The following is a 27,079-nucleotide window of genomic DNA, read 5'->3' as shown; positions in this document are numbered from 1 at the left end:
TATCTTGTCACAAAAATCGTACAATATTGTTAAAAATGAACTCTGAGAAATCGACGTTTTAGTAAAAAATGTCAAAATTATGCACAAAACGTCCTTATATTTTAAAAGCGGCAAGACTTTCACGCTTGTAAAAGCTGTATCTGGTGCATGGTCTGAATATGCATCTTTTTGCACCAATGAATCTATAATGTCTGTTTTAGTGCGCCTAGCCTAAATCCAAAATAATTAAAAAATCTAAGTGGCTTTTTTCACTGCAAATTTTTGTTTTGTTTACATCACATTTGCTGGCGTTAACAACATACCGAATGCGCCTTGACTCGTTGGACATACGGCAAGAGAGTTGCGCTGCGTCACTTGACATAAATCACAATATTTCGCATGTCAAGCTGTCTTGAGCCATGTGACTTTTTAAAGTTGAAAAGAGTGAAATAAATCAAGCAAAAATACAAGTAAATATTAGGAAGTTGTATTTTTATCAGTTTCAAGTGAAAGAATACATCTTGGTGTTGATAAATATCAAGACAAGAAATCTCAAATTCGGGTGTGGACGAATGTGTCTCCCCTTACTCTGGCCTTAAGTCCTTCATCGTCTACAACTAAGCACGTTATTAGTGTTATGCTTGCAGTGACGACTGAATAATTTACCGTTCGTATTGTGTCAAACTCATGAAAATATTTGCGTGCGCGACTTCCTTTTGGCATCCATGTCCTATCGCTACCGCTATGACAGGATCGCACTTTGGTGTTTTAAGAGTTTTTCCTTGAATATTGGCTATAGAAAATTACATTTGATACTTCATAATTTGTTTTAAAATAGTCAGCACTTTTTTAGTTTTTACCACCAAAAAGGCATTTTTATCAACCAAACACATGCAAACCCTGCATTGGGATTTCATAAAAAAAATTTCTACAGAATCCCTAAAATCTACCAATTCTAGGGTATGTTATCAACTTAAAAAAAATGTTTGACCAAATATAAACCAAGAAAACGGTGTGTTGGCAGATGTTTGCATCTATCGGAGAGCCAAACAAGGGTTAATTTCTTTGATTTTAAGATTACTATGGTCCTAAAGGCAAGGCAAAAGGGATTGAAGAAAATATCAGTAATGTTAGGTGGAAATAAGCTTAAAATTGCATTTTCCACTCTGTTTTTCTACTCCAATTCGCTGATTTTTCCCCCTATTTCTGTAAAATAGAAAACTTGCCACTTTAAAGTGTGTACTTTTGGCTGCAGGCCCCTTGTTAAATGTACCCCAGTAGTCAGCAACAATGTGTCAAGTGTGGCCTTGTGATTTTGGCATAGCACACTAAAATCACTAAGGATTTGGGTCTCTCCCAAATCCTTATCCATAGTACATTAAGACATAGTTTACCTTCTTAACACACACATTCAAAATAGTGAGAAAAAAGAAAGATACTTACCAATTCAGCAATTTCATGTTTAAGTGATGAGTGAATTCCCATAATGAAAGGTGTAGGCGTGTTTAGCACCTCTGTTAACGGGGCGGGGAGCACAGGAATATATACATAACTGCAAAGAAATTAAGGGGGGGGAGGATAATTAGATGTCAAGAATAAAACGCTCTCAACAGAAAGATCAGAGAGTGCCTTTGATTGGTTAATTACATGATACAATCATATGAGTAATGAATAAAAATAGAGCTTTCACATCTCTTAACAATATTACAATACTAAGTTTAATTCCCTTCAACCCTATTCACTATTCTTAACATATCTCTGATTGGCTTAATATGTGACTCCTCGCCACAACTGAGCCCGGATGTCGCCAATCATCATTTTTGAGATATTCAGCAAAAATATTCTGCTTGAAATTAGCTTTAAAATGATGTATATCATGTCTATAGTACTTAACAATAAAGAAGAAAAAAATCAATAAAACAGTCAATAAATCCTTTCTTTCCTATTGTTTATTGTTAAGTTCGATGGAGCATATCTCAATAGTGGCACTGGCGACATCCGGGCTCAGTTGTGGCGAGGAGTCACATATGTGATGTAGTCCTCCTTATAACCAATCAAAATAGTTTTTATATGCCAATAATTTGGCTGGTAGTACCCATGGGGTTAACAGGCACAGGGCCAAGATCTACCAAAATTGTATGTACAAGTCTTCTTGGAACACCAAAACCATTCAAGCATGTACTGTCTTCTGTTTTTGTGTGAAACCTAGTTAGATCTCAAGAGGGCTTTTTGAACAGCAAATCTCTTGTTTCTATACATCAACATGCGACACTTGGCAAAAAAATTGTCCTTGATGATGTATATTAAAGTTTGTAATGTGTTGCATCATTTGCATGCATCTGCCAATCTTGAATAGCTACTCACAGGTGAACTACTGGGGTGAAATAGACTCTTGAAGTCTACGGTGCCTTCTTATAAATGACAATGTATGACCTTTGACCCAGCATAAGGAACACCCCATATGTGACACTTGCAAAAGAATCGCTCAGAGTCAACTTACCAATATTTGATGGGGTGTATAAAAGTTTGTAATGCATTGCATGCAAATGATACTGTATGACATTTGACCCAGTGTAAGGAACACCCCATATGTGACACTTGCAAAAGAATCGTCCTGAGTCAACTTACCAATATTTGACAGGGTATATTAAAGTTTGTAATGCATTACATGCAAATGATACTGTATGACCTTTGACCCAGCATAAGGAACACCCCATATGTGACACTTGCAAAAGAATCGTCCTGAGTCAACTTACCAATATTTGACAGGGTATATTAAGGTTTGTAATGCATTACATGCAAATGATACTGTATGACCTTTGACCCAGCATAAGGAACACCCCATATGTGACACTTGCAAAAGAATCGCGTCCTGAGTCAACTTACCAATATTTGACAGGGTATATTAAGGTTTGTAATGCATTACATGCAAATGATACTGTATGACCTTTGACCCAGCATAAGGAACACCCCATATGTGACACTTGCAAAAGAATCGTCCTGAGTCAACTTACCAATATTTGACAGGGTATATTAAAGTTTGTAATGCATTACATGCAAATGATACTGTATGACCTTTGACCCAGTGTAAGGAACACCCCATATGTGACCCAGTGTAAAGAATCGTCCTGAGTCAACTTACCAATATTTGACAGGGTATATTAAGGTTTGTAATGCATTACATGCAAATGATACTGTATGACCTTTGACCCAGCATAAGGAACACCCCATATGTGACACTTGCAAAAGAATCGTCCTGAGTCAACTTACCAATATTTGACAGGGTATATTAAAGTTTGTAATGCATTACATGCAAATGATACTGTATGACCTTTGACCCAGTGTAAGGAACACCCCATATGTGACACTTGCAAAAGAATCGTCCTGAGTCAACTTAACAATATTTGACAGGGTATATTAAGGTTTGTAATGCATTACATGCAAATGATACTGTATGACCTTTGACCCAGCATAAGGAACACCCCATATGTGACACTTGCAAAAGAATCGTCCTGAGTCAACTTACCAATATTTGACAGGGTATATTAAAGTTTGTAATGCATTACATGCAAATGATACTGTATGACCTTTGACCCAGTGTAAGGAACACCCCATATGTGACACTTGCAAAAGAATCGTCCTGAGTCAACTTACCAATATTTGACAGGGTATATTAAAGTTTGTAATGCATTACATGCAAATGATACTGTATGACCTTTGACCCAGTGTAAGGAACACCCCATATGTGACACTTGCAAAAGAATCATTCGGAGTCAACTTACCAATATTTGACAGGGTATATTAAAGTTTGTAATGCATTGCATGCATCTGTTAATCTTGAATAGCTACTGGAGTGAAATAGAATCTTGCAGTCTGTGATGGCTGCACTAAATAATGACATTGTATTGTGAATTCCTGGAGAGAAAGAAAAAAAGAAAAAGAAAATTAAATACAAGAGCATTAGATGATGGCATGTACGAGCCATCCTAGCACCAAAACAAATGAATAATTTTCATTAGAGGTACCATATAAATTACATAGTGGCATTATAGATCTTTTCAAATTGACACCGGAAATGTTCAGAAAACCAGGTCATGTGCACCAGGTGCCTATGTGAGCATTCTTGCACCAAGTGCCTATGTGATTGTTCTTACGATCGCGTAAATTGACACAAGCTCGCCAGTGACACATATTACCCAAAGTCCAACTAGCATAAGTGCTGCGTCCAACAGTTGCCTGATGACCCGGTCACAAAAAATGGCTGCCTTTCGAAAACTTTTGAAAACATCTATAGTTGAAACATTGTGTATTTAAACAACAAAAAACATAACAATTTGAGTGGTAAATCTGCTCATAACTGTAACATTGATCAAAGCTGAATGGATCAACTTTGATCCAATCAGACCAAAGTTGACATATGTATAGGCAAAAAATAAGGAGCAAAAAACAATAGAAAAACATAAGCAAATGACATATAAAAAGCTCATCACTTTGCAACTAAGTATACCAGGGATTTATAGCATAGTGAGCAAGTTAAAGTGTGTCTCTTCTCAAGTTGAGCGTAATGCCATGTTGGATTTTGCAGTTGCAGATTCAAATCCGTGAGTTGTTGCACCAGCATATGGACAAATCACCCTCTAAGCATGTTAGCATGCGTGATTCAAATCTGTCACTGCAAAATCCAACATAGCATTACTCTCCACTTGAGACAAGACAGACTATAGTCATGATAATAACTCAATTTTCAAAATGTCCTCCTTTGGTCTGAGTGGATCAGATCATGCCATACATACTGATTTCAGTTATAATCTGGGATTCATTCTTTGTGTACACTTACCTATCTGTTGTATAAGCATAGCTACTGCATTTCTGCTGATGGGGAGGGAATCACTAAGAGGCGGTTGTAAGGCTTGCCTGTCGCCTGCACCTATAGAAAACCGAACCTGTAGAAACAAACATTTTATATTAGTATTTACAAATTTCTTTTTTCCTCTTCATATTTGGACTTGGTTGGTATTCGCTGACATAGTACACGTTAGTATCCATTGGTTACTGGTTCAAGCCTAGGCTCATACACCAATTCCGAATTATGATATGCCATAGGCTTTGTGTTGTGATCATTTGGATCAGTGGTTCGTAACAAAGAAAGCGCGAGTCAGTTGACATAGCAACGGTCATATTCTAACATGCACTACGCCAGCGAATAGTCAACACGTGTGTGTTATGGTCCACTACTTTGCTGTTTCCAATCTTTTTAATTTTACTGAATACAACCACATATCTTGAATATCAAACAAATCACTGGCCCATTAACAGGAATAAGATATTTTATTTTATTATTATTATTTTGCAAATCCAGTATGCACATTGGGTGTATTTCTTTGCATTGTTAATTATATACATGTATTTCATGTACTTTTTTGAAGAGCATTTCAAATTGTGTGAATTTTTTTAAATACCCTTTAGAGAACACAGCCAAAACATTGATTCCTTTAGGAATTCTACGGCATTCTTTTAAGTTCATACTTATTATTATATACCTGATCTAAAGATTCCCGTAATCGGATTGGCTAAAAGTGTTGGCATAGCCTGCAAAAGTAACTATGACCCGGGCATAGTTCTGTGTGCGATTTGTTCCAAGCGTAAAATGATATTACACACACGTTAATGTTTTCATGCGCTATAATTATGCGGAAATTGCACATTGCAATCTGTGCCGTTCGCATTGAAACTATTAATTTTTCTTCCCAAAATTGATGCTTTTAACCAAACAAATGACAAGAATCTTTAGATTTGGTATATAAAACAAATATTGACTGCTTTTTATTCCGGCATGGTTAACATTTTAATGTAGGCCAGCAGTGATCTTAAAACCATGAAAATGACACTATGACACAACCATCCCCTCATAGCAGTCAATATTTGTATACGGTACTATATTCTTACCTGGGGACCCCCAGGTGGCGGTACTTGTATATGCCCTAGGATATTGCCTACTACCGTCTCTATGGGGACATCTATATTGTCAATATAAACTGTGTAGATTAAGCCAAGGCAATTCTGAAAGAAAACAAAAATAAAATAAAACATTAATAGTCAATTTATCACACTACTAAGAAGAGTGTTATTAATACAAGGTGGTAGTGACATATGACCCAAGATGCTCCCTAGAATTCTCTATAATAGCCCAAATGTTGGTGACAATTTTCCTGTAAGGAAATTTTAACATGGCATATACGTTATATAACAAGAAAATAAAGCACTGTGTTTGGCCTTTAAGTCTTATTTTCCTTTCCGGAATTAACATTTGCTTACTTATAATATTACTTTACCATGTAATGTTTATATTTATGGTAAATGCATTTGTTCCATTAATCCGCCTATGTCCCTGTCAGCAAATTCATTAAGCGGCCACCAGATAAATTCCATTAAGCTTACCTTCTTAGAAAAGATCATTCAAGCATGAATATGCCAATACTCTTCACTAAATTTTCTAGAACTTGATATTCTACAATCAGTACATTGGTCATTTCAAGAGGATAATTATTAAATATATAGGGTAATTTTCAAGTAAAAATGTAAATTTTATAACAATAACATCATATTTTCAAGAAATAAGCAAATGCTGCCGTGTCCTAGAAACATCTATATGATGTTTTATTAATAATAATGATCATTATTTCTGAGTTCTCTTGACCATTTGTGTATGCTTTAAATATTTTTGAATTTCTTAATGTTCAATATTTCTTAATTATTTGTAATTGGTTTGATATTACACAACATCCTTTGTATATGTAAAGAGAAATGTTGATGCCAGTATTTCCCACATTGTGGTATGTTCATGTCATACATCAAAGTTGATCAATCCCATTTTAAATTGAACTTCTTTATGATAAACTGAAAGCCAACAAAATAACATTAATTGTATGCATACATGTAAATCTTATAGCTTAATTCATACTCAATACCTGAAAAGCTAATCTCATGCATGTTCAGTGCACCAAACCGACCACGGACATTAGCCCTTAGCCCACAGGGATCAACGATAAATGCGGGGGTGTGGTTTAGCGAACTGTAAGTAGCGCCAAGTAGCACGAGCGTACAGGAAAGGAAGCTAGCTAGCTAGCGTATAAATGTGAAGCACGGTCAGAGGGTACAGGCACGAGAGTAAACAAGGCAGTCCAATCTATTTGTTATCAATCACTGATCATCCAAGTGATTCGCTTTTCTGCAAAAGCGATCAAGTATGAATTCAGTTATATAGCCAGATCTCATCACAATGTACTGCTACTAGATTTACAAAAACAGTACAGTAGCTACCGCTGTTCAACTATAATATTTTTAGATTTCAGGAGCATTGACATTATTTTAATGTTAAAAGTGCTTTTTAAATTGCCTACAGCTTATTGACCTCGCATCTAGCTACTACCAGAAAGGAAACACATTCATTTCTACTACTTCGCAAAATGTATTTCAATCCTTTCTGCGGTTTCCTGCAGTACTACTATTATTAGATACCGGGTAATTGAAAAGGGGAAAATCTGACTTGAAATCACCACTTATCATGTTTAGTAGCTAACCATCACACTTTCAAATCATGATATAAAATCCCACTTTGTACTTTTGTTAAGGAAGTGTAGTAGCTATATAGTGCTATGGATCAAGTTCATGTATTGTTTGTTACATCCTGGAATACATATTGTGGTATACATTGCTAAATTAGTGTAAGACAGTCTTAAGTACAAGGACTGCCATAAGCCTCAGATAAATATACACCATCTTTTTATCAGCATGTCTGTGTTGGTAGACATCATAATTTATAAATCACTCTTCCATAAATAGATGGGGGCATGATACAGGCTACCAAGAGTATACAACAAAGTTTTTGGGTCACTGACCCCTGATGAAAGTCCAATGTTACGAGTGAAAATATGAGGTACGTCTAATCTTGTGATGAGTTTTTAGTTTGTGCAAAAAGGCAACTATGTAGATACACCTTTCTTGAACTCACAAGACAGCATGTCCTATTCTTTAATTTCATTTCCAAACATCCTCTAAAGGTTATATTACAACAGGACATACTGGTATTAGCTCCGAGTTACTTGAATTACTAACAGTGATCTACAACTACCGGGTAGCCTCCTGTAACAATAATGCAATCACTTGCATAGTCACAGAAGACAGTGTTTTGTTGTAAAACCTCTAAATGTACTATATTCATACCATGTTTGATCTAATTACCACCAGGGGGGACTAAGTACCGTAAAACCCCGTCTACAAGCATATAGTGTGCTTCTGATGAAAGCTACATTCATCCAGTCGTCATTATGGAGTTTGAGCAAATAAATTACGGATCCAAGCATATACAAACAAGTATTATTGAAAACCCGATCAATTGTATTGGTATATTAACGCTTGCTTCGAATTAATTAAGCTTTTATAAAAAACACTATATATGCTTGTAGACGGGGTTTTACGGTATGTGGTTTGATGAAACATGATGTCATCATCTCAATTTCTTCAATTATTTTGCTGACTATAATTATATTAGTTTCAACAACTAAACAATTTTGAAACCAATTTTTAGTAATAACATTAACCACATTAGGTTCAAGTGTTGTACATTATTATAGGTTTTATAAACCTGTATCACTTGTTAGGAGTGAAATTGTACAAAATATTGTACTGAGATGTTGACGCGTCTAATGCACAAGAAAAAAAAGTGATTTTTGCTGTTTTTATAACAAAATTATCACTAAAAATGTTGGAAAATATAAATGCATCAACCCGCATGAGAAATGAATCAATCCTACGCGACGCAAAAGCACTGCACATATTACACACAGTGCCATTATACACAATCAATGCACTCCACATACTTTTCTAACCGCTTTTCTGATTGGCTGCTTTGATATAGGATGGAATAAAATTATCACACTGATCAAAAATTGCCCAACTCACAATTTTTAAAAGTTACTATTTTTCAATATTAAGAACAAACAGAACCAATACTACACAATCAGGCAGCTCTGTATTCATTTGAATGCACTATGCACAAAACCTGAAATTTGGATTGTTGTGCTACATGACAGTTGTGCTACATGTATGTGACATCATTTCAGGAGAGGTTTGAAAACCGCAAGCAAAAATGGTCTCATTACCGATGACACAATTCACTGACCTTGTTCAAAACTGATACCTCAAATTTGACCTCAAGTTGTAGAGTGCAAGTTTTTGTACCCAACACATCTAAAGGTAATTAAATGAATGCACAAATATATTACCCTAAAAGACCTGTGCTTTGATGGATGAGCATGTTTTTCATGGTAAAACCTTTACCATGTAATGACCTTCACACATTTTACTCATTTTCACTATCAATCTCTCGATCCTTGAACTTTTATTTTAAAAGGCAACCACTTCAAGGTGATGCATATATGTAATATTATGGAATAATAGATACTATGTAATCTGCATGATGTGTTTCAAAAATATATTTATGCCTAACTGCAATAGCTGCCCTATAGACAATTTGACCATTTCTGCATTCTATATTGTACACATATGAGGCCTGGCAGCTATTGCAGACAGGCCTTTCTTGCTCTAAACCCCGATATTTTGCCATGCAATCAGATCCAACCAAGTTAAAATGGCAAATGTGACATTGAAATTCCATTTGAATACAATTGCAACATTCAATTGAATTTCGCATAATTTGGCCTAAAAAAAATTGACAATTTTCTTTGAAATTCCATTCCAATACATTTCCTACTTTTTTTTATAATGCATGAAAACAGTTAGATTTGGAATACACTGAGTAAACTGTTGGATTTGGATGGAATTCCAAAAATCTTTTGTAAGGGTGATATGATTTTCAAATGGAATTGCCCATTTCAACCATCATACTCATTGGTGTCCTCAGAAATTGAGTCACTCCTGTAAAGAGAAACTGAAGTTTCTTAAATGCCAATATTTTAAACAAATCTACAAGTGCTGGTATTTTGTGATATAAAGCCTGATGTATACTCCATTATTATGGAGTATATTTCAATTCATTGCACGATGCTGCAATAGAAAAAAGATGGCAGTATCGCACGCTGAATTTAAATATACTCCATGCGATGTATCGCTATTCGCCGGCGAAGTATTATGTGTAATCCGATTATCACCATGTCAACTAGATCACGCTTTTGAGTTCTGCATCACGATCAAAATGATCGCAACACAAAGTCTATGGCATATACTACCAATTCCAAAAGGTGCGTGATCCAGTTACCAGGGAGTTATGTAACTACTTTGCTGGCGAATTGCTATGAAGGTATTCATGTAGGTCTTACAGCATGATAGCTCATGCTTTTTAGGGAGGTCATTGATAACTTGACCTTGATTGAATGTGAATGCAGCCAATCAAAATTGTGTCGCTCTGCAAAATCACAACAAAGTTGAATAAAATTCAACTCTCGGCAATGACCAGAAATTCATCACATAATACAAACTTTCATAGCAGAGGTCATAAATATCTAGTTCAAATTCCATCGCACACATGATATCACAGTATTTGCTGTAGAAGTGATGTAATAATCAAATGAACTACCTTAGCAATAGATGAATTTTTGAATATATCGCCTTGCACTACAAGCAGGTTGCACGCATCACCTGTGTATCATAAGTCTGCAATCATAGATTGAATACAATACCACTCTTAATCTTACAGGTGCAAGTGATTAGCATTTCTTTGACATCTATGGTTCAATGCATTGCATAGGTACCGCATGAACGTTGTAGTGCAGGACGATCTATTCAAAAATTGTATAACTATTGCTATGGTAGCCTTACGTCACTTCTACGGTGAAAAGTATCAGGTATTAAACCTACAAACAAATCCTGTTAGCAATTTGAACATAGCTAAGTAATTCTTACCCTCAATGTATCAAAATAGTCCAATCTTGATATCAACACTAAACTCTTTGGTGCAAACATCAATGTGTGATGCACTAATGTCTCTGTTTCATCCTCCTCTATATCGTCCGGTTTTGTCGGCGTCATATTCGTAGCCTCGAAAAATGTCAATACGGGCGCAGTAGTGCCGTCCCGCATCGATGTCCGTTAAGACCGACACATAGAATGTGGGAGGGTGCGGTTTGGAGACGAGTTTCCATCCTCCTGGTTGACAAAACTGAGAGACAAAATGGGTAGATAGATATCATAAATAGGTTATTCATATAATATAGTTTGTTCCACATTATATAAAAACCCTGAAAAATTGATTTCAAGTTTTTTAAACTCCCTCAAATGCAATTTCAATTCAACATAATTGGAGGTTTGGACAGATTTGGATATGCATTCTAACACCACTCACATAAGTTCAGTACTAAGACTTCTTTTTTTTTGTGATTTTTTGTTTAATAAACACTGGATTAACATCTTCCTTTTGTGGGTCTTTGAACCGGCTCATTGTCTGTTTTTTTAATTATGATTTTGAAATGGAATCTTGATCTTTGGTTCAAATTCTATTTTTTCCTGAATGTATTTTATGCTTTCCCTCCCCCACCAGCTCTAAGTACAGATAAAATATAAAAAACTGAAAAATAAAAAAGTTCAGTACTATGACAACCTGCATTAACCCTAACAGACCTACAAAATACTACTCAGGCGTGTGCGTGCATCCCACAGGATGTGATGACGCATTCACCCCAAGTGATATATAGGCACGCTTTCATTTGCTTGGCATGCAAGGGGTCTCGCCGTCTCGGGTTCGAATCCCACCCACCAGAGCAAACAACTTCTTTGTCTGTTTTCTCTCTTAATTCCTTCCTTCTCTCATTTCCAGTCGCCAAAAAGGCCTTGAAGTGTTAGGGTTAACACTCAAGCAAGCAACATGTGGCATATGCATGAATATACAATTACATGTTATTTTAATATAAGTCTCTATGCAATCAACAGGAACCAACTACCCTCATAATTACTTCCCATAACTGACCACTCAATCCATGGGCTATTCCACTTGAAACTCATACACTCCCTATGGAAGATATGACCTAAATCTCCCACATAGGGGACGTAAATTTCAAATGGAATCACTCATTCAGGTAACCCCATTTGCAATTCACTTTGGTTTTCATCCCAAAGAGTGATTTCAGTCCCAAGTTTATGATCCTCATGGACTAAAGAGAAACAGACTAATCACAAACAGCCAAAGTCCCAGCATCACCCGCTAAAAAATGAGGTCTGATCGTTCCATGAAGTGCGACAGACAAAACTGCTCGCACATGCTGCATCTTTTACTGTCTTTTGCGCAAACGCGAAGACACGCAACATCACTCTTTTACGGAAGGCATGCAACGCTGGCCCTCAGGAATTTTCGAGAAATCACAGCATACAAAGCACAGGAACTTTGACTGTTGGTGAATAATCGATTAGTCTATGATGATCCTATAACAGTTTGAAGAACCACATTTCACCTTTGGAAATTAATTTTCACTTTTGTAAATTTCACCCGATTCATGTTAGACTTGGATAAAATCCTGACAGCATTATTATTGACTTCCGCATTCTATGCGCAGAGACAGGATGACCTTGACATATAAATAATAACATACTACTATTGATTGATCACAGAATGATGGTTGACTTACCAATTCTATTCCTGCTATAAATGGTACATCCTCCCAATCTTTCTCTGGGAATCTCTGCAAAATCTTGCCATTCCCTCCTTGTAGGCCAGATGCTGAAGGAAAAACAAAAAGAATGAATAGGAGGATATAGGACATTAATTCAATACATCAGTTTACACAGCCTTGACAGTGCTTCTTTTCTATTCTGCACAGATTCACATGCAGGGGTAGTGCTAGGTTTTCAAACAAGGGGTCGTTTTTTTAAGCTATGGATCCAATACAATAGAAATAACAGGTTCAAACGACCCTTTGGCAACCTCTAAATGGTAATTTTGGCCGCCAAAAACTAAAAGAATGCACCTATGACCCCTATGTTCAGATGTCTCTCGCTCTTACTGTGTTCACAATGGACTTTATTTTAGAATAATCAATTTTGACTCTTGCAAAGTATTAATTAAGGAGATTCTCCTTAAATTTGAATCCCTGCAAGCCTCAATCTAACAATACAAGAGGAAACAAAATCGACATTTGTTTACAGAATTAAAAAGAATGCAATGAAATTCTGTCTTTTTCTCTGCCCTTCTCGAAATAGCTTGAATTATTGTCTAGTTCAAATCTATTCCATTTCATTACACAAGTTTACAATACAAGTTCAGTGCCAATTCAATAGCACCATTGACCTAATTGTATTCATTTTGAAAGCACCTTCACAACAGGACCCTGTTTGCAAAAATATATTTTCTGCAAAATCTGTAATATTTGAAAATCAAAACATGCTAAATAAATGAGGTAAAGTTGCCACAAGAATAAAACTAAAACTACTTTTTTTAGAGAGGTATTCAAATTTGCAAATTTAGCAAGCCGGGTTCACAATTTTTGGAGCAAGATTTGAAGTGTTTTGTATTGTACAAGGCAAGTTCATTGACTGTACAGTACCAGACAATATTAATAATTATTCCTGTACATGCAGCCCACAGCAGCTGAAAGGAGTATCCCATCATGCATTGCAGTATATCTGCCTGCTCCATAGCACAAATGTATACAAAATATAAACAAGAGCCACTTAGATATTGAGAGCTATTGATAGAGTCACATTACTCTATGGGTGATATTATTTCAAACAAAAGTCTAAGCTTCCCTGATTTAAGAGAGTAATTGAAAGTTGAAGTGTGGGATTTTGTGTAGATTTTCTATCGCACAATCAGTTCTATAATGGTACCGCAAAGCATAATGGGATACTCCCTTCAGCTGCTGTGCATGCAGCCACTGTCATTTTTTTTAAACACTGTCCGGTCATAGTAGTTTATTAGTTTACGAACAAGACACTTCTCTATAGTTTATTTCAACAGAAATATTTTCACACTCATTTCGATATTTATCGCTTTTAAATCTAAACAATTTGAAGTGAAGTGTGTGTCAAATTTATGTGAAAAATTTATCAAGTACTCTTCCTCATATAAAGCAAAAGCTGCTGTGATATATTGACAACTTTATTTTCACTTGTTAATACAAAAATTACAAAATAAAATAAAAGGATGGGTAAAATTTTATCAACATTCTGGTATGAAAAAGACAAATTGTATTACTGCAGCCACAGCATTATATTACTGCAGCCTGACTGGATAGTGTGGGAGAGTCTTGCAAACTTGTGTCATTCACATGAAATTGTGAATGTGTCTGGCATGGCATGAAACCCTGAGTTTAACTTTGGTGAACTGTCACTTTATTCTGAGTTTCAGCTGAACCACCAAGTTTTTTCTAGTGGATAAGCAGTATGCACCTGCTGGAACTTTGAATTTTCATTGGAAATGAATGTCCAAATGCATCCACACAGTCAAAAACATTTGACGGGAAAAATATTTGACTGGTAGCTCAAATGTTTCAAAACTTTTAAGTTTCAGTCTCCCTGTGGACACCAATTTTACTAAAGTGGGTGGTGGTTATATAGGCTATATAAATTACAAGTAAATTTCCTGTTATTATACATTATTTCAAGTTATTTACACAAATATAAGAATACCATTTTCACCCTGCTTTGGCAGTGACATCAACAGCAACACATTGAGGCAGCTGTTTTTTAGGCCTTTTTTGTACTTTTTAGCCCATCAGACATTTTCATCAAAGTTTTCCCACCTCAAAAGTTGCCACCCCCCCTGCCTCCCCCCTTTGCCCCACCCTCTGAAAAAGTGCTGGCTACACCACTGATTAAGAAGGAAACATGCTGTCAATAAAGCGCAGACTAGCCACACAAACAAACAAAATAAATGTATGTTACTGTAATACATCAGACATTCAAAGAGTTCTTGAATTATATGCTTGAACTATGGTAATTTCAAATGGGCTTGTTTTGGCACCTTGAAACCCTTTGAAGTATGTGCATGTGTAACCTAAAGACCCCTAAATGTATTGAGTTATCAATGCTCACAAACTCTACATTCCAAAACAAAGACTGTTCTTATTCTTCATTCAACAACAGCTAGGGCTAGTGTAGTGTGTTGCTAGGCATGGTATAGTGAGTCAGAGATCTTAATATAAAAATTGCACTTCCCTGATATAACCTATCTTTACTTTTCTAGATCTATCTTTATTTTCAAGGCAAATGTCAGATAAAAAGATCTACCATTTGCATGCATCCACTTCCTAAAATTATAGTTATTCACCGCTTTATTCACAGGCCTGCCAACCTACGTATACTGAAGTCAGAAATAGGGACATTATTAAAGGCCAAAACTTTACAAAGGCCTGTAGCCAGGGGGTGCAGGGGTGCACCCCCAATTTGAAAAGTATACAAAAGGTCCAAAAATGATTATAATTTGCGAGTGTAGCGAGCCAAAAATTGGATTTTTTAAGCTTTTTTGGTCAAAAAAGGTCTAAATTTGGGGAAGAAAGTCCACTTTTCACAGAATTGCACCACCTTGAAAAAAGTCCACTTTTTCAAAATCAGCACCCCCCCCCCCCCAACAAAAAATCCTGGCTACGGGCCATTTTCAAGGCAGATAGCAGATAAAACTAGTGGCAAATGGTGGTCATAGACCACAAACCTAGCTGGGGCATGTTGGTGTTGTGGAGGTATCGGACCCCTACAAAATGTTCCAAAAATGCTCCCCTGGTCATGGGGTTTGTTTTACGAGTTTGAGTCCCGTACTCTAACAGATGTCCAAAAATTCTAAGATTTGACCCCAGATGACCTTTGACCTGACCTATGCATGATGTTCCATAATGTTCCCCTGGTCTTGAGGTTTGTTGTCACCATGTTTGAGCCCCGTACCTCTTACAGATATCCAGAAAATGATATTCTACGATTTGACCCCAGATGACCTTTGACACCCTTGCACAGTGTTCCAAAATGTTCCCCAGGTCAGTAAGTTTGTTGTTGTGGAGTTTGAGCCCCATACCCCTAACAGATGTCCAGAAAATGCATTTAGAAAATTTGACCTCTACATGACCTTTGACCTGACCCCTGCAAAATGTTCCCCTGGTCATGAGATTTGTTGTCACTGAGTTTGAGCCCCATACCCCTTGCAGATATCCAGAAAATGAAGTTATAAAGATTTGACCCCGGATAACCTTTGACCTGACCCCTGCAAAGTGTTCCAACATGTTCCCCTGATCATTAAGTTTGTTGTCACCAAGTTTGAGCCCCGTACCCCTTACAGATGTCCAGGAAATGCGTTTCTAAAATTTGACCTCTGCATGACCTTTGACCTGACCCCATAAAATGTTCCCCTGGTCATGAGATTTATTGTATCGAGTTTGAGCCCATACTCCTTACAGATGTCCAGATAATGCAATTGTAAGGTTTTACCCCCTTAATGACCTTTGACCCCAATTTTGTGTGCAAGGTATGGGCACTGGGTAAAGCCGATGCACATGTGTAAGTGACGTCATTGTGCTATGTAATATGTGGCAGAAGAAGCATTTTGAAGATATTTGGTTATATACCGAAAATGCCCCTTTAATGACCTTTGATCCCAATTCTGTTTGCACCATATGGGCACTGGATATAGGCTATATATATGTGCAAGTTACGTAATTGTAGGGTGTAACATGTAGGAGGAGAAGCATTTTGAAGTTTGTTGCCAGAAGAAGAAGAAGAAGAAAGAAAGAAGAATCGGAGAGCATTACAGTACCTAGCTGGGGGTGTAAACCCCCCAGCTAGGTAAATATCTACCATTTGCATGAATCCACTTCCTATTATAGTTATTCACCGTTTTATTCACAGACCTGCCAACCTACGTATAAGTCAGAAAGGCTGGGACATTATTAAAGGCCAAAACCTTACAAACCAGAACAGACAAATTCAAAGAGTTGAGGTGTGCCATACATTCAAAATAGTGAAATATAGTAAATATATTGAAAGTGAAATCTGCATTATTTTCTGCTGAAATTGCCATATCACTGAAATTTTCAGAAAGAAGCACTGTTCCTGTTTTTCACTTCAGAAAACCCCAAAAGAGGAACAAAAGAAAGACAAATGGTAGGTCTGTATTCACTTGTGAATTCACTACAGATTTCTAATTCAAATGAAATTGGTGAAATCTCTGCACTTTTTATGCAACGGTTGACATATTAAACCATCACTTTATATCCTGCAACAGTAAAGTTTTCTGTTCAAATTTGCTGGGAATTTTAGTTTGCTAAACTTTGGCTCGCTTCAAGATTGGTACTGATGTAGGACCCCCTGTAGGTGCGTATTTTAATGGTTTTTCGTCAAAGTATCAAATTGCGCACTTTAAATTAAATACGTAGAGCCTGCAAAACATACGAGTACATGGGTGGTTTGTCTGTGCTCTTGCGGCGCTACCGGGAATAAGCATGAATGTCACTATCTAACTTGAGGTGAAGCAAATCAGAACTCTTTTGCCCTGTTGCCCCCTCCCCCGACAGTAAAAACTCGAAATTATCAAACTTTCCATTTTCTGCTGCAATTTTGCCCCCCCTGAAATTCACTTTGCAACCCCTTCCCCATGCCCCACTGGCGCCGCCACTGTACTAAAGTATATCAAGATACTAAAAAAGTTTATCATTTATACATGTACACAAATGAAATGACTTTGAATATAAATTAGTCCCAAACAAAAATGTTTGGTAGACTCATAACCGGTGCGATCTTACCTTTCCGATGTTGATTAAGATACTTCTTGCATCGATCCCGAGATGCGGAAAAAACCAATAGTCATTTTGTCCCACATAAATGAATAAATAACAAAAACCCCGATCCCCGGTGGACTCACCCAAAAGGTGACGTCACACCATATGATCGCCCTTATCCGACTTGGGATCCCCTACCGGACCAAACTTGTAGGGGTGGCGGGGTCGGGATAATCAACATCGGAAAGGTAAGATCGCACGGTTATGAGTCTACCAAACATTTTGTTTGGGACTAGACTCAGTACACCGGTCGATCTTACCGTTCCGATGTTGATTAAGATACTTCTTGCATCAACATCTGAAAGATCGATCTAGCAAGTAACCGACGGATGGAGGTACAAGATTGGTCAGCATCTGATCAGGGATCGGGGCGGTAACGATGGTTTTCGCGAGGTCAGAAAATATTTTCCCCAACGGTCGGGAAACAAAAAGACCACGCGATCACAGACATAAACCTCCTTACTTAATAAGTTTGGTGGTTAAGAATAGCGACACTGGTTCTTACCATGCTGAGTATTCTGTATAGTCTGAAAACCTGGTACCCGTACACCACCGTATTATGATCGCCGAACAATGTCCCGGTAAACCTCCCGCCCGTCTCTGATTACTAACGTAAGCGGAAGTATCGTAGAGAAGGGCGAAGGTGGCTTCGGGACACCGCCTGCTAGATCTCCTCAAGGGACAACCGAGCGGTATACCCAAGATGATGAGATAGCTCAGTGTCGAGTGGGTCGTGGGACGCGAAACCTTCGCGATCCCCGGACCCCACCAACACCTGGACCAGCCATTGCGACAGCGGCTGGACCGAAAGGCTCTGTAAGGGTGATGAATGCGGTCGTGAGTCCTCGCAAGGCTTGTGTTCGGAAGAAATAGTGCTGCAGCGCCTTATCGGACACCCCAGCCTATCTTTGGCTTCAGCCGAACCTTGCCCAACCCTGGGGATTGGAGAGGGACGAATGTCGGTATGCACCGCGCCCGCTCAGTAGTCACGAGAACAGAGCGCCGAAACAGTGTCGCTCCAGTGTTTGTGAACACGGAAGCTAACCTCGAGACCGTGTGCAACTCAGCACCGCCGTCCGAAGCCAACGCCAAACCGGAAAGCCATCTTGAGAGTTACGTATTTAAGCGTCGCTTTTGACGGAAGGTCAAAAGGGTGACCCTTAAGGTAATCTAAGACTGTGTTGGGATCCCTTAGGAGGATCACTTTCCTTTTTGGTAGACACTCGTTGAACATACCGTCGAGGCGTAGACTAATAAGGTAACCATCGGCTATGATAGTCGACCCGTCTCGAAACCTCGGTGAATGGAGAGGACAGCTGACTTATAGCTGGCCCCAGTGGCCCGCTGAAGTCTTGCTTGGAACTTTTCTGTCAGAAGCTCCGGAACTAGCAGCACAGAGGCTCTAGCGGGAGAGCTATTTGTCTCATTGCCCCAAGCGTAGTATGGAGCCAGACTCTGGCTATACGTACGGAGGGTAGACTTCCGTCTAGCCCCGGCGATGAGAAAAACAGCTTCTGATGAAAAGTATCCCTCCGCTGCGTGTTCCCTGGTAAGGGCCATGCAGCTAACTGCAGGTGCTCTAGTGATAGACTGGGTACCTCCGCTCCGGGCATCCGGAGTAGATCTGGTACTGGGAGTGCCAGCGGCCTTGCCGCTAGCAGAATGACAATGCAGTCTTCCCACCCGATCTTGGCCACCACCCTCATGAGTAGTGAGATCGGAGGGACTGCATAAGCTGTCAGCCCTCCCCAGTCTATGGACAGAGCGTCCACGGTGAATGCTTGGGGGTCCGCGACCCTTGAGCAGTACACGGCAGTGGATGATTGCGATGAGATGCGAACAGATCTTTCGAGGGGTGGTACATCCCTTGAAGATCGTCTGAGCGACTCTGCGGAGCAAGGGACCATTCTGCTGGTCCCGACACCCTTCCTCGTGACAGATTGTGCGCGAGGATGCTGGTGACGCCCGCGATGTGTATCGCTCTCATCGTAATCTGCCTGAACTTGCACCACCCTATCAGGTGTCGTGCATGCAGGCTCAATCGTGGTGGCCCGGAGTCCCTCGTCTGTTGGGGTAGGCTACCACGGTTGTGCTATCCGTCAGGACAACGGTATGTGATTCCACGATCACCTCCTAAGCGAGGGAGGTTGATGTGAAACTCTGTCTCTATGGCCCCCATAGGCCCGAGACGGAGTCTCCGTGGATGTGGACCCCCAGCCCCGCTTTTGGCGCTATGGTTGTCACCACGTGACATACCGGGGTGCAGGAAACCTGACACCCTGGGTCAAATTGGGCTGATGGGTCCACCACCAGAGTTCCTCTCGCGCGATCTCCGACAACGGAACCGCGAGGGATATTGGGTGACGACTGGGCCTGCAAGCAGGCTAGAAGGTGTAGTTGGGTAAGCCTAACGTAGAAACGGCAGTACAGTACGAGGTCTACCATACTGGCCATTAGGCCTACCACCTTCATCCATGCCACAGCGGGTTTTGCCCGAGACTCGGCCAAGAGTCAGGCACACCGCACCATGTTAAATCACCCGCTCGGGTGAGAGCACCGCGAACCCCTCCGTGAGGGTGATCCGGGCCCCTACAAATAGTGGTGTCTGCGTCGGGACCACGCTGGACTTTTTGAGCTGATCAAAAATCCAGGGTCCCGCACCCACGGACTATCAACCCCATGAGACCCGTAGTCTTCAGTGGAGTGCGTCCGTGATATGAGCCAAACGTCCAGGTAGCAACTGATGTTGACACCCCTGTGCTTCAGGTACGCTGCCACCGCTCTGACCAAGAGTGTTAAACACCCTGGGAGAGATGGACAGGCGGATGGCCGGTATCAAAACTGGTAATTTTGATCCTGTACCTAGAAGCGCAGATGCCTCCGATCTTGAGAGGCGATTGGCATATGCAGATAGGCGTCCGAGAGATCTAGCGATGTTGTTCCCATGCCCCTGATGGGGCAGGCTAGCACCGAGGCGAGAGTCCCCATTCTGAACCTTTTGGGCCTGAAGAACGTGTTCAACAGCCTGCGGTTCGGATGGGGCTCCCGTCGCCGGTCTTCCTTGGAGCCAATGGCTCCAAGATCACCCGTAGAACGGGGGTAGACCAGACAATCGCCCGCTTCGTGAGAAGCTGTGTGATCCCTGTCAGTAGTGCCCGACGCTGGGGGCCGTCTGACGGTACTACTGTGGACCTCTGAAATGTGCAGACGAATGTGGGGAGACTGGGTTGCCAGTCTGTAACCCCCACTCACCACTGACCATACCCAGGCGCTCAAAGAGATGGTTTCCCACCTCTGGGTGAAAGCCATAAGCGGTCGTCCACTGGGAGATCCCCCTGTGGAAAACCGCTGAGCCCCCCAGGAATGCTCTGCCTAGCTTCCCTTGGAAGAGCGCTTGCTCTTCTTCGGGGCTTGCCAGCTGATCCTGTGCTACCCTTGCGCCTCCCAGAAATGGGTGCTGCAGAGGTAGTGGGCTCGGGTACTGTTGGTGGTGCACGGCCTGCTGAAGTCGGAGCTCCTACCCATGGTAAGGGCAGTTTCCGACCTCTTCAGAGTGCTCCCGTTGGTAGCTTATTTGCACGGTCCTCCACCGTGGCGCAGAAGCATCCAAAGAGAAAAAGGACCCTGCCTTTCCATCGCGTTGAGCGATTGGAGTGGCAGGCCCCCCCCCCGGCGCTGAGTGGACACCCTATGGGCTAGGCCCATGGGGCTCTCGTTGAGGCGAGCTGTTAGCACCGCTAATAGGCTCACCTCATGGAAGAGCTCAGATGTTGTCTGAGCGTGATACGCTTGACGACATCTGGGTCCCTCTCGGATCCCCTCAGGTAGGTCCGTGGTCCTCCCGCGTTACACGCAGAGGAAGCGTGCAAGCACGCGCGGCGTCATAGCTCTACTGAGCTCGACAGCCCTACGATATCTACCCGTGAGGTTTGCCGGGAATGAGAGTGCAGGCGTCCCCAGTGAGGAAGCAGCAGCTGAGCATCCTACTGAAAGGATCCCCTGGTCCTCCTCCATGGACTCCCCCTTAGGGGGTGTCCGGAGGAAGACCAGTGCTGTTACTCCCCTCGCGGGGCAGCGGGGAAGGAGACTGTAGTGATGTCACTACCGGACTCAGCTTCCGACTCCTTTCCCTCGCCCACAGTATCCGTATCATGCTCCGATGATGACGGTAACTGAGGACGGGCATCTGAAAGCGGGTAAGAAGGCATAACCACTGTGTGGCTCGCCGACTACCTGCCAGCAGAAGAGGGAGTACTCCGCAAGACCCTGAGGTATCCGCCATGGCACCACTGGGTCCGCATGCTCTCGCAGCCGTCGTCCTAGCGCTAGCAGCACGGGCCTACCCTGATCAAGATCTGGGTTAGCTCCATGCCGGCTGGCCTGGTCAACAGCTGATGTTGGTACTGCGTGGCCATCGCTAGGCGACACTTGCCACGGTGCTAGGCCGTGGAAGAAACACCCTGCGGCGGGTACCACGGGCATACCCAGCCGGCAGCTGACCCTGAAGGATCCGCCACCAGGGTAACCCCATGGTACTGCAGTACCAGCACCGCCTCCCCCTTGTTGCCACAGAGACTGTGGCGACTAAAGCGGTGCTGCGGTACCGGTGCGGTATCAGCGTGGGTACCCGTGAGGGTTCCCAACTGTGGACCGCTGTACCCTCGCCACACTGCGTTCCCTGTTTGGGGATCAAGCTGTGTGCTGGCGTGGTACCGGCGTGGTACTAGCGTAGGGTGCCCGTGAGGGCTCCGGCTGTGTACCACTGTACCCATGCCTCACTGCGTTCCCCGCAAGGGATCAAGCCGCGTGTATGGGTACCCGCTATACCGGCTGTCCCTTGGCTAGAGGGAGCTTGCCTAGTACCACGGGTAGCTGAGCGTGCATACCCCGATCAATCACCTCGCCACCTGAATAGGCAGCGTCAATCAATGGAGCTATGCCCTGTTGATTTGACAGTGATCGATCAAGAGAGGGTAATTGACCCATTGACGGTAATGGATCACCCACGCTCCGCTGGCTCTCGAGGACATAAGTGGGTTGTTGATCAGCTAGGCTGTTCAAGCTACTTACTGTACCCTCTAGAGCTTCGCCCAAGGTCGCTGTGTGTGGCGGACCACTCACGGCAGCTATGGGCGGGTGCATAGCGGCTACCACTGAAGTCAAGCCGTAGCTCGTCTTTGTAGCTGCCACCGAATGCACCTGGGTCGCTGTCCCGTGAGAGACTGCGAGCCCAACCCCTGAATAATCGCCAGCCAGTCCCTGTGGACAGCCAGCAGCTATTCTAGGGCCCAGGGTATCACTCGGCGGTCCCGCCATGGAACGCTGCCGTGTGACAACCCCAGTTGGTTCTGCTAAGACTACACCCACAGCGTTAGCAGCGGTATCGTCTCTGCTGAACCCATGCATGCTAGGGTTCAACCCAGGCAAGCCCGGGTACCCTTGCATGCTGCCCGTCGCTAGCTACTACTGTGGCTGTTTGAGCCTGTAGATATGCCTGCAACAGACGGGTGTCCTCCTGCTAAAAACCCGTGAGGATTTTCGCTAGAGGACTGGTATCCTCCTGCTACAAACCCGCTAGGGTTTTCGCTGGTGGTTACCGCTCTGCTGCCTGCTACTTTGCTCCGACGTATAGTCAGTGCTTTCGCTGGCTGCTGAGCCTTTGGACGCGCTTAGCAGTCCCGAAGGAACCGCCTGCTTGTCCGGGGACCGGAGCCCCTTAAGCAGACCTGCCATGACCCATAGGGGCTGTCACAGCAGAATCTACCGTGTCGACTGGTATCCTCCTGCTGCAAAACCCGCTAGGGTTTTCGCTGGTGGTTACCGCTCTGCTGCCTGCTACTTTGCTCCGACGTATAGTCAGTGCTTTCGCTGGCTGCTGAGCCTTTGGACGCGCTTAGCAGTCCCGAAGGAACCGCCTGCTTGTCCGGGGACCGGAGCCCCTTAAGCAGACCTGCCATGACCCATAGGGGCTGTCACAGCAGAATCCACCGTGATCGACCTTACCAGTGCCCTTGGTAGATTTCTTCTTCGTCTTATGGCGATGGACGGAGCCTATCCAAATCGTCAAGCTGGAACTCGGAGAGTCCTAAGCAAAAGAAAGACATCTAGAAGATCGTGAGCACTCCCTGTGGGTGAAACAGAGCGGGTGTGGGTCCCGCTCCGTCACCAGGGAAGGGCAAGCCCGACAGGGCCGAGGCGAAGCGAGGAGAAAAGGGAGGGGGCACTACCCCCCAACACGCGACTCAAGCCCAGTAAGCAAACCTGAGCACGGAGGCTGGTCGCTAACGTTAGTGGTAAAGTAAGGACTGGCTAACTTTATTACTAAAATGTCAGACGGGTCCCTACTAATCCCCACCGTATGAATATCTGATTAACTCGTCTTTATTGGACGGTAATGAAGACATAACGATAGAGTAATCACCCTAACATAGCAACAATAACCTACCGTACATGAAATACAATGTGTATGTACAAACATCTATTGTAACTTACAGGCTGCAATGGTTGTTTACGTGGGAAACAAAATGAATGGCGCCAACGAGCGGCCATTTTGAATTGCTCGTGTGTCCCGTGATACAAACGGAGGCACGATATGTGGCTAAGTTTTGGATCGTTTTGTTGTCACTTTTTCGTCAGAAAATGCCGTCAAAACTATCCTCGGCCGAACAATACCGGTTTGGTTGTACCTAAGGTGTGAAACTACAACCGTATATCTCGCCTTTTGGTCGAGAAATTGATACACAGTGCTATGAACAATCGATAGGCACGTCTGTGTCAGTCGGAGACCAAGGAGGATAAGGGCGATCATATGGTGTGACGTCACCTTTTGGGTGAGTCCACCGGGGATCGGGGGTTTTGTTATTTATTCATTTATGTGGGACAAAATGACTATTGGTTTTTTCCGCATCTGGGATCGATGCAAGAAGTATCTTAATCAACATCGGAAGCGGTAAGATCGACCGGTGTACTGAGTCAGATCAATGACAATCTCTTTAATACTGCCAAAGAAGTTTTAAAGTTGCCATAAATATCTTTCTTAGTTTGCAATAGTAATACTGTAAAGGTTCAAACCAAGTTATTTAATCTTTTCCAATGACACATCCAGTAGAAACTGATGCCAGTCATGTCCCAGACACTATGGACCACATTGCCTCATCCCAATGGCATAGTTCAATGACCTCAATTAAACAATCTAAGTGCAAAATTTGACCTGAAGTTTCAGAATATGAGTTTTTGTATCCAAATTTTAAATGAATGTGCAAATGTATTGGGCATAAAGAACTGTGCCTTGATAGATGAGCATGTTGTGGATCCTAGTGAGATATAAATGTAGCCAAAATGTAATGAAATCCTGCACCAGAAATAGCGACTTCAGACATCGCTAAATTCAATCACAACTTAATGACATAAATTTGAATTCGAAACGAGTACACCTGCGACCTGGTAAAGATATGAATTACATTGACAATACTACGTTGGCTTGGACAAGAAGAAAGCCTACACATGGATGTTATTAAAATGTAAATATGAAACAGAACACAACTTTCTCTTTGTCGTCTTTTTACTCCTTCCACTTCAACACTATCCATTTCTGGTTTGGATGTCATAAATCTTTACGGCAACATTCAATATGGTTCTCCTTGACGATTAAAAAGACTAGTTTTCGTCTGACGTTAGGGCAAAGGCTGCTGACCTGCGCAGTCGATCATTTTGGTCTTGTGCCCCCCCCCCATCAGAGCCGGTGACCCCCCAATCGGATGACCCACGCTACGCCACCGATCACATCAGCATGGTTTCAGCAATGAGATTCATTATCGTAAACTAATTCCAACTGACAACTTTTTATCACATGGAACTGACGAACTCTTGGCAACAGCAGCCAGGTTCGTAGATAGATATGTGACTCACATACAGGCTAATGATACATGACGACATACAAAATGCCGGGACAAAATGACTCAAATCTACACATGAAAATAACCTATATCTTTGATAGAACAAGTAAAAATATAGCCAGCGGTCTGTGGTCCTCATGGACTTAGTGAGCATGGTTCACGCGCAACCTCTCTAGGCGGTATACTAAACCAACAGGGCGGACATTGCTTGTTAAGATATGTTGTTTTACCTCATGTTCTTCGAGTGATTATGCCCTTTTCTTGTTTTGTATTTGTTTGGGGTTTTTTATGATTTTTCTGGCCATGTTTTCCAGAGATGTACCTTAGTAAAGATCTATTTCCTGAAAATCGATCTGGCCCTTGGCCAGATGGAAAGGCCAGGTGGCCAAGAATACCGGTAGCAGGCTATGGCAGGGGTTAAGGGGTATCACCCAGTTTTTAAGGAAGCCCCGCTAGAGCAGTTCTTCTGGGGTGAACCAAAACGTGCCTGGTTATCAAATTAATCAGTGACAAGGTTATCTCTGAATTTAACAAGTGCTAATTAATGTTTAATATAATTGTAGCAATTAGCACCTGTCAAATTCAGAGATAACCTTGTCACTGATTAATTTTATAACCAGGCAGGTTTGGTTCACCCCAGGAGAACTGCTCTGGTGGGGCTTCCTCTTTAGAATAAATTTGCTCTGTTGATGCCGAAATACCTAGCTTTCTTTAAAACTTTCAAAGTAGCAAAATTCTGATATTTCAGTGTCCTCAACTTGTAAACTCTGAAAATACCCACTTTTATGACAGCTCTCCAATAACTTTCGTAAGCACTAGGAAAGCAATTTATTACGGATCAATTTCCAATTTTCTGACCTCAAGCCATGGTATTATTGAACTTCATCTTTATGCACTCCATGAACAAAATGTAATTAAGTATTTACCTGGCAGATCTTCTCACCTACATGTAATGTTATACCATGTCCTATGGTGCATTACAAACTGTGTCATCATGTTATGAGATATGTCACTACATATCAAGCTAGTCATGGTGAGACTTATTGAAAAAGTAGTATAGTGTATCGGGGAAATGTTCTGTGATCATTTCCTGGCTTACACCGTTTATTACATGCACTATATGAAAGCAGGTCACCTACAAAATTTGGGTTTAAGTAGTTTCCTACATCAGTTTGTTTACATATCATATTTGTCATCATCTTCTTCTTCACTGGTGACCATGACTGCTGCACAGTGTCAACACCCTGTATTATAAATATTTTTTCCATACAGCTCCATACTCCGTTGGTGAGCGTATTCAATTCTATTGAAATCAATATTCTATTATTGACACAGACAAAGAAAGTTTACATATGATTGAATATTCTATACAAGCACCTGGATCTTAACTGAATGGGCTTAACGTGTTCCTTTATACCTAAAGTATAATTGTAATTCTCA

At 41.6% G+C, this 27,079-nt stretch overlaps 1 protein-coding gene across 1 annotated transcript in view; it reads right to left on the bottom strand.

The window, feature by feature from the left end:
* Positions 1 to 27,079, bottom strand: part of LOC140168135 (myotubularin-related protein 13-like) — a 161,840-nt gene that overhangs the window by 103,766 nt on the left and 30,995 nt on the right. Inside the window, 7 exon segments of the mRNA XM_072191449.1 lie at positions 1,423 to 1,531; positions 3,762 to 3,894; positions 4,817 to 4,922; positions 5,926 to 6,039; positions 10,900 to 11,052; positions 11,054 to 11,155; positions 12,615 to 12,706. Coding sequence (XP_072047550.1) covers positions 1,423 to 1,531; positions 3,762 to 3,894; positions 4,817 to 4,922; positions 5,926 to 6,039; positions 10,900 to 11,052; positions 11,054 to 11,155; positions 12,615 to 12,706 — 809 coding nt within the window.

The sequence above is a fragment of the Amphiura filiformis genome, chromosome 13 (assembly GCF_039555335.1).
Source record: "Amphiura filiformis chromosome 13, Afil_fr2py, whole genome shotgun sequence".
In the NCBI taxonomy this organism is placed as follows: domain Eukaryota; kingdom Metazoa; phylum Echinodermata; class Ophiuroidea; order Amphilepidida; family Amphiuridae; genus Amphiura; species Amphiura filiformis.
The sequence above is the reverse complement of the archived record's forward strand: the minus strand, read 5'-3'. Positions and strand labels throughout refer to the sequence as shown.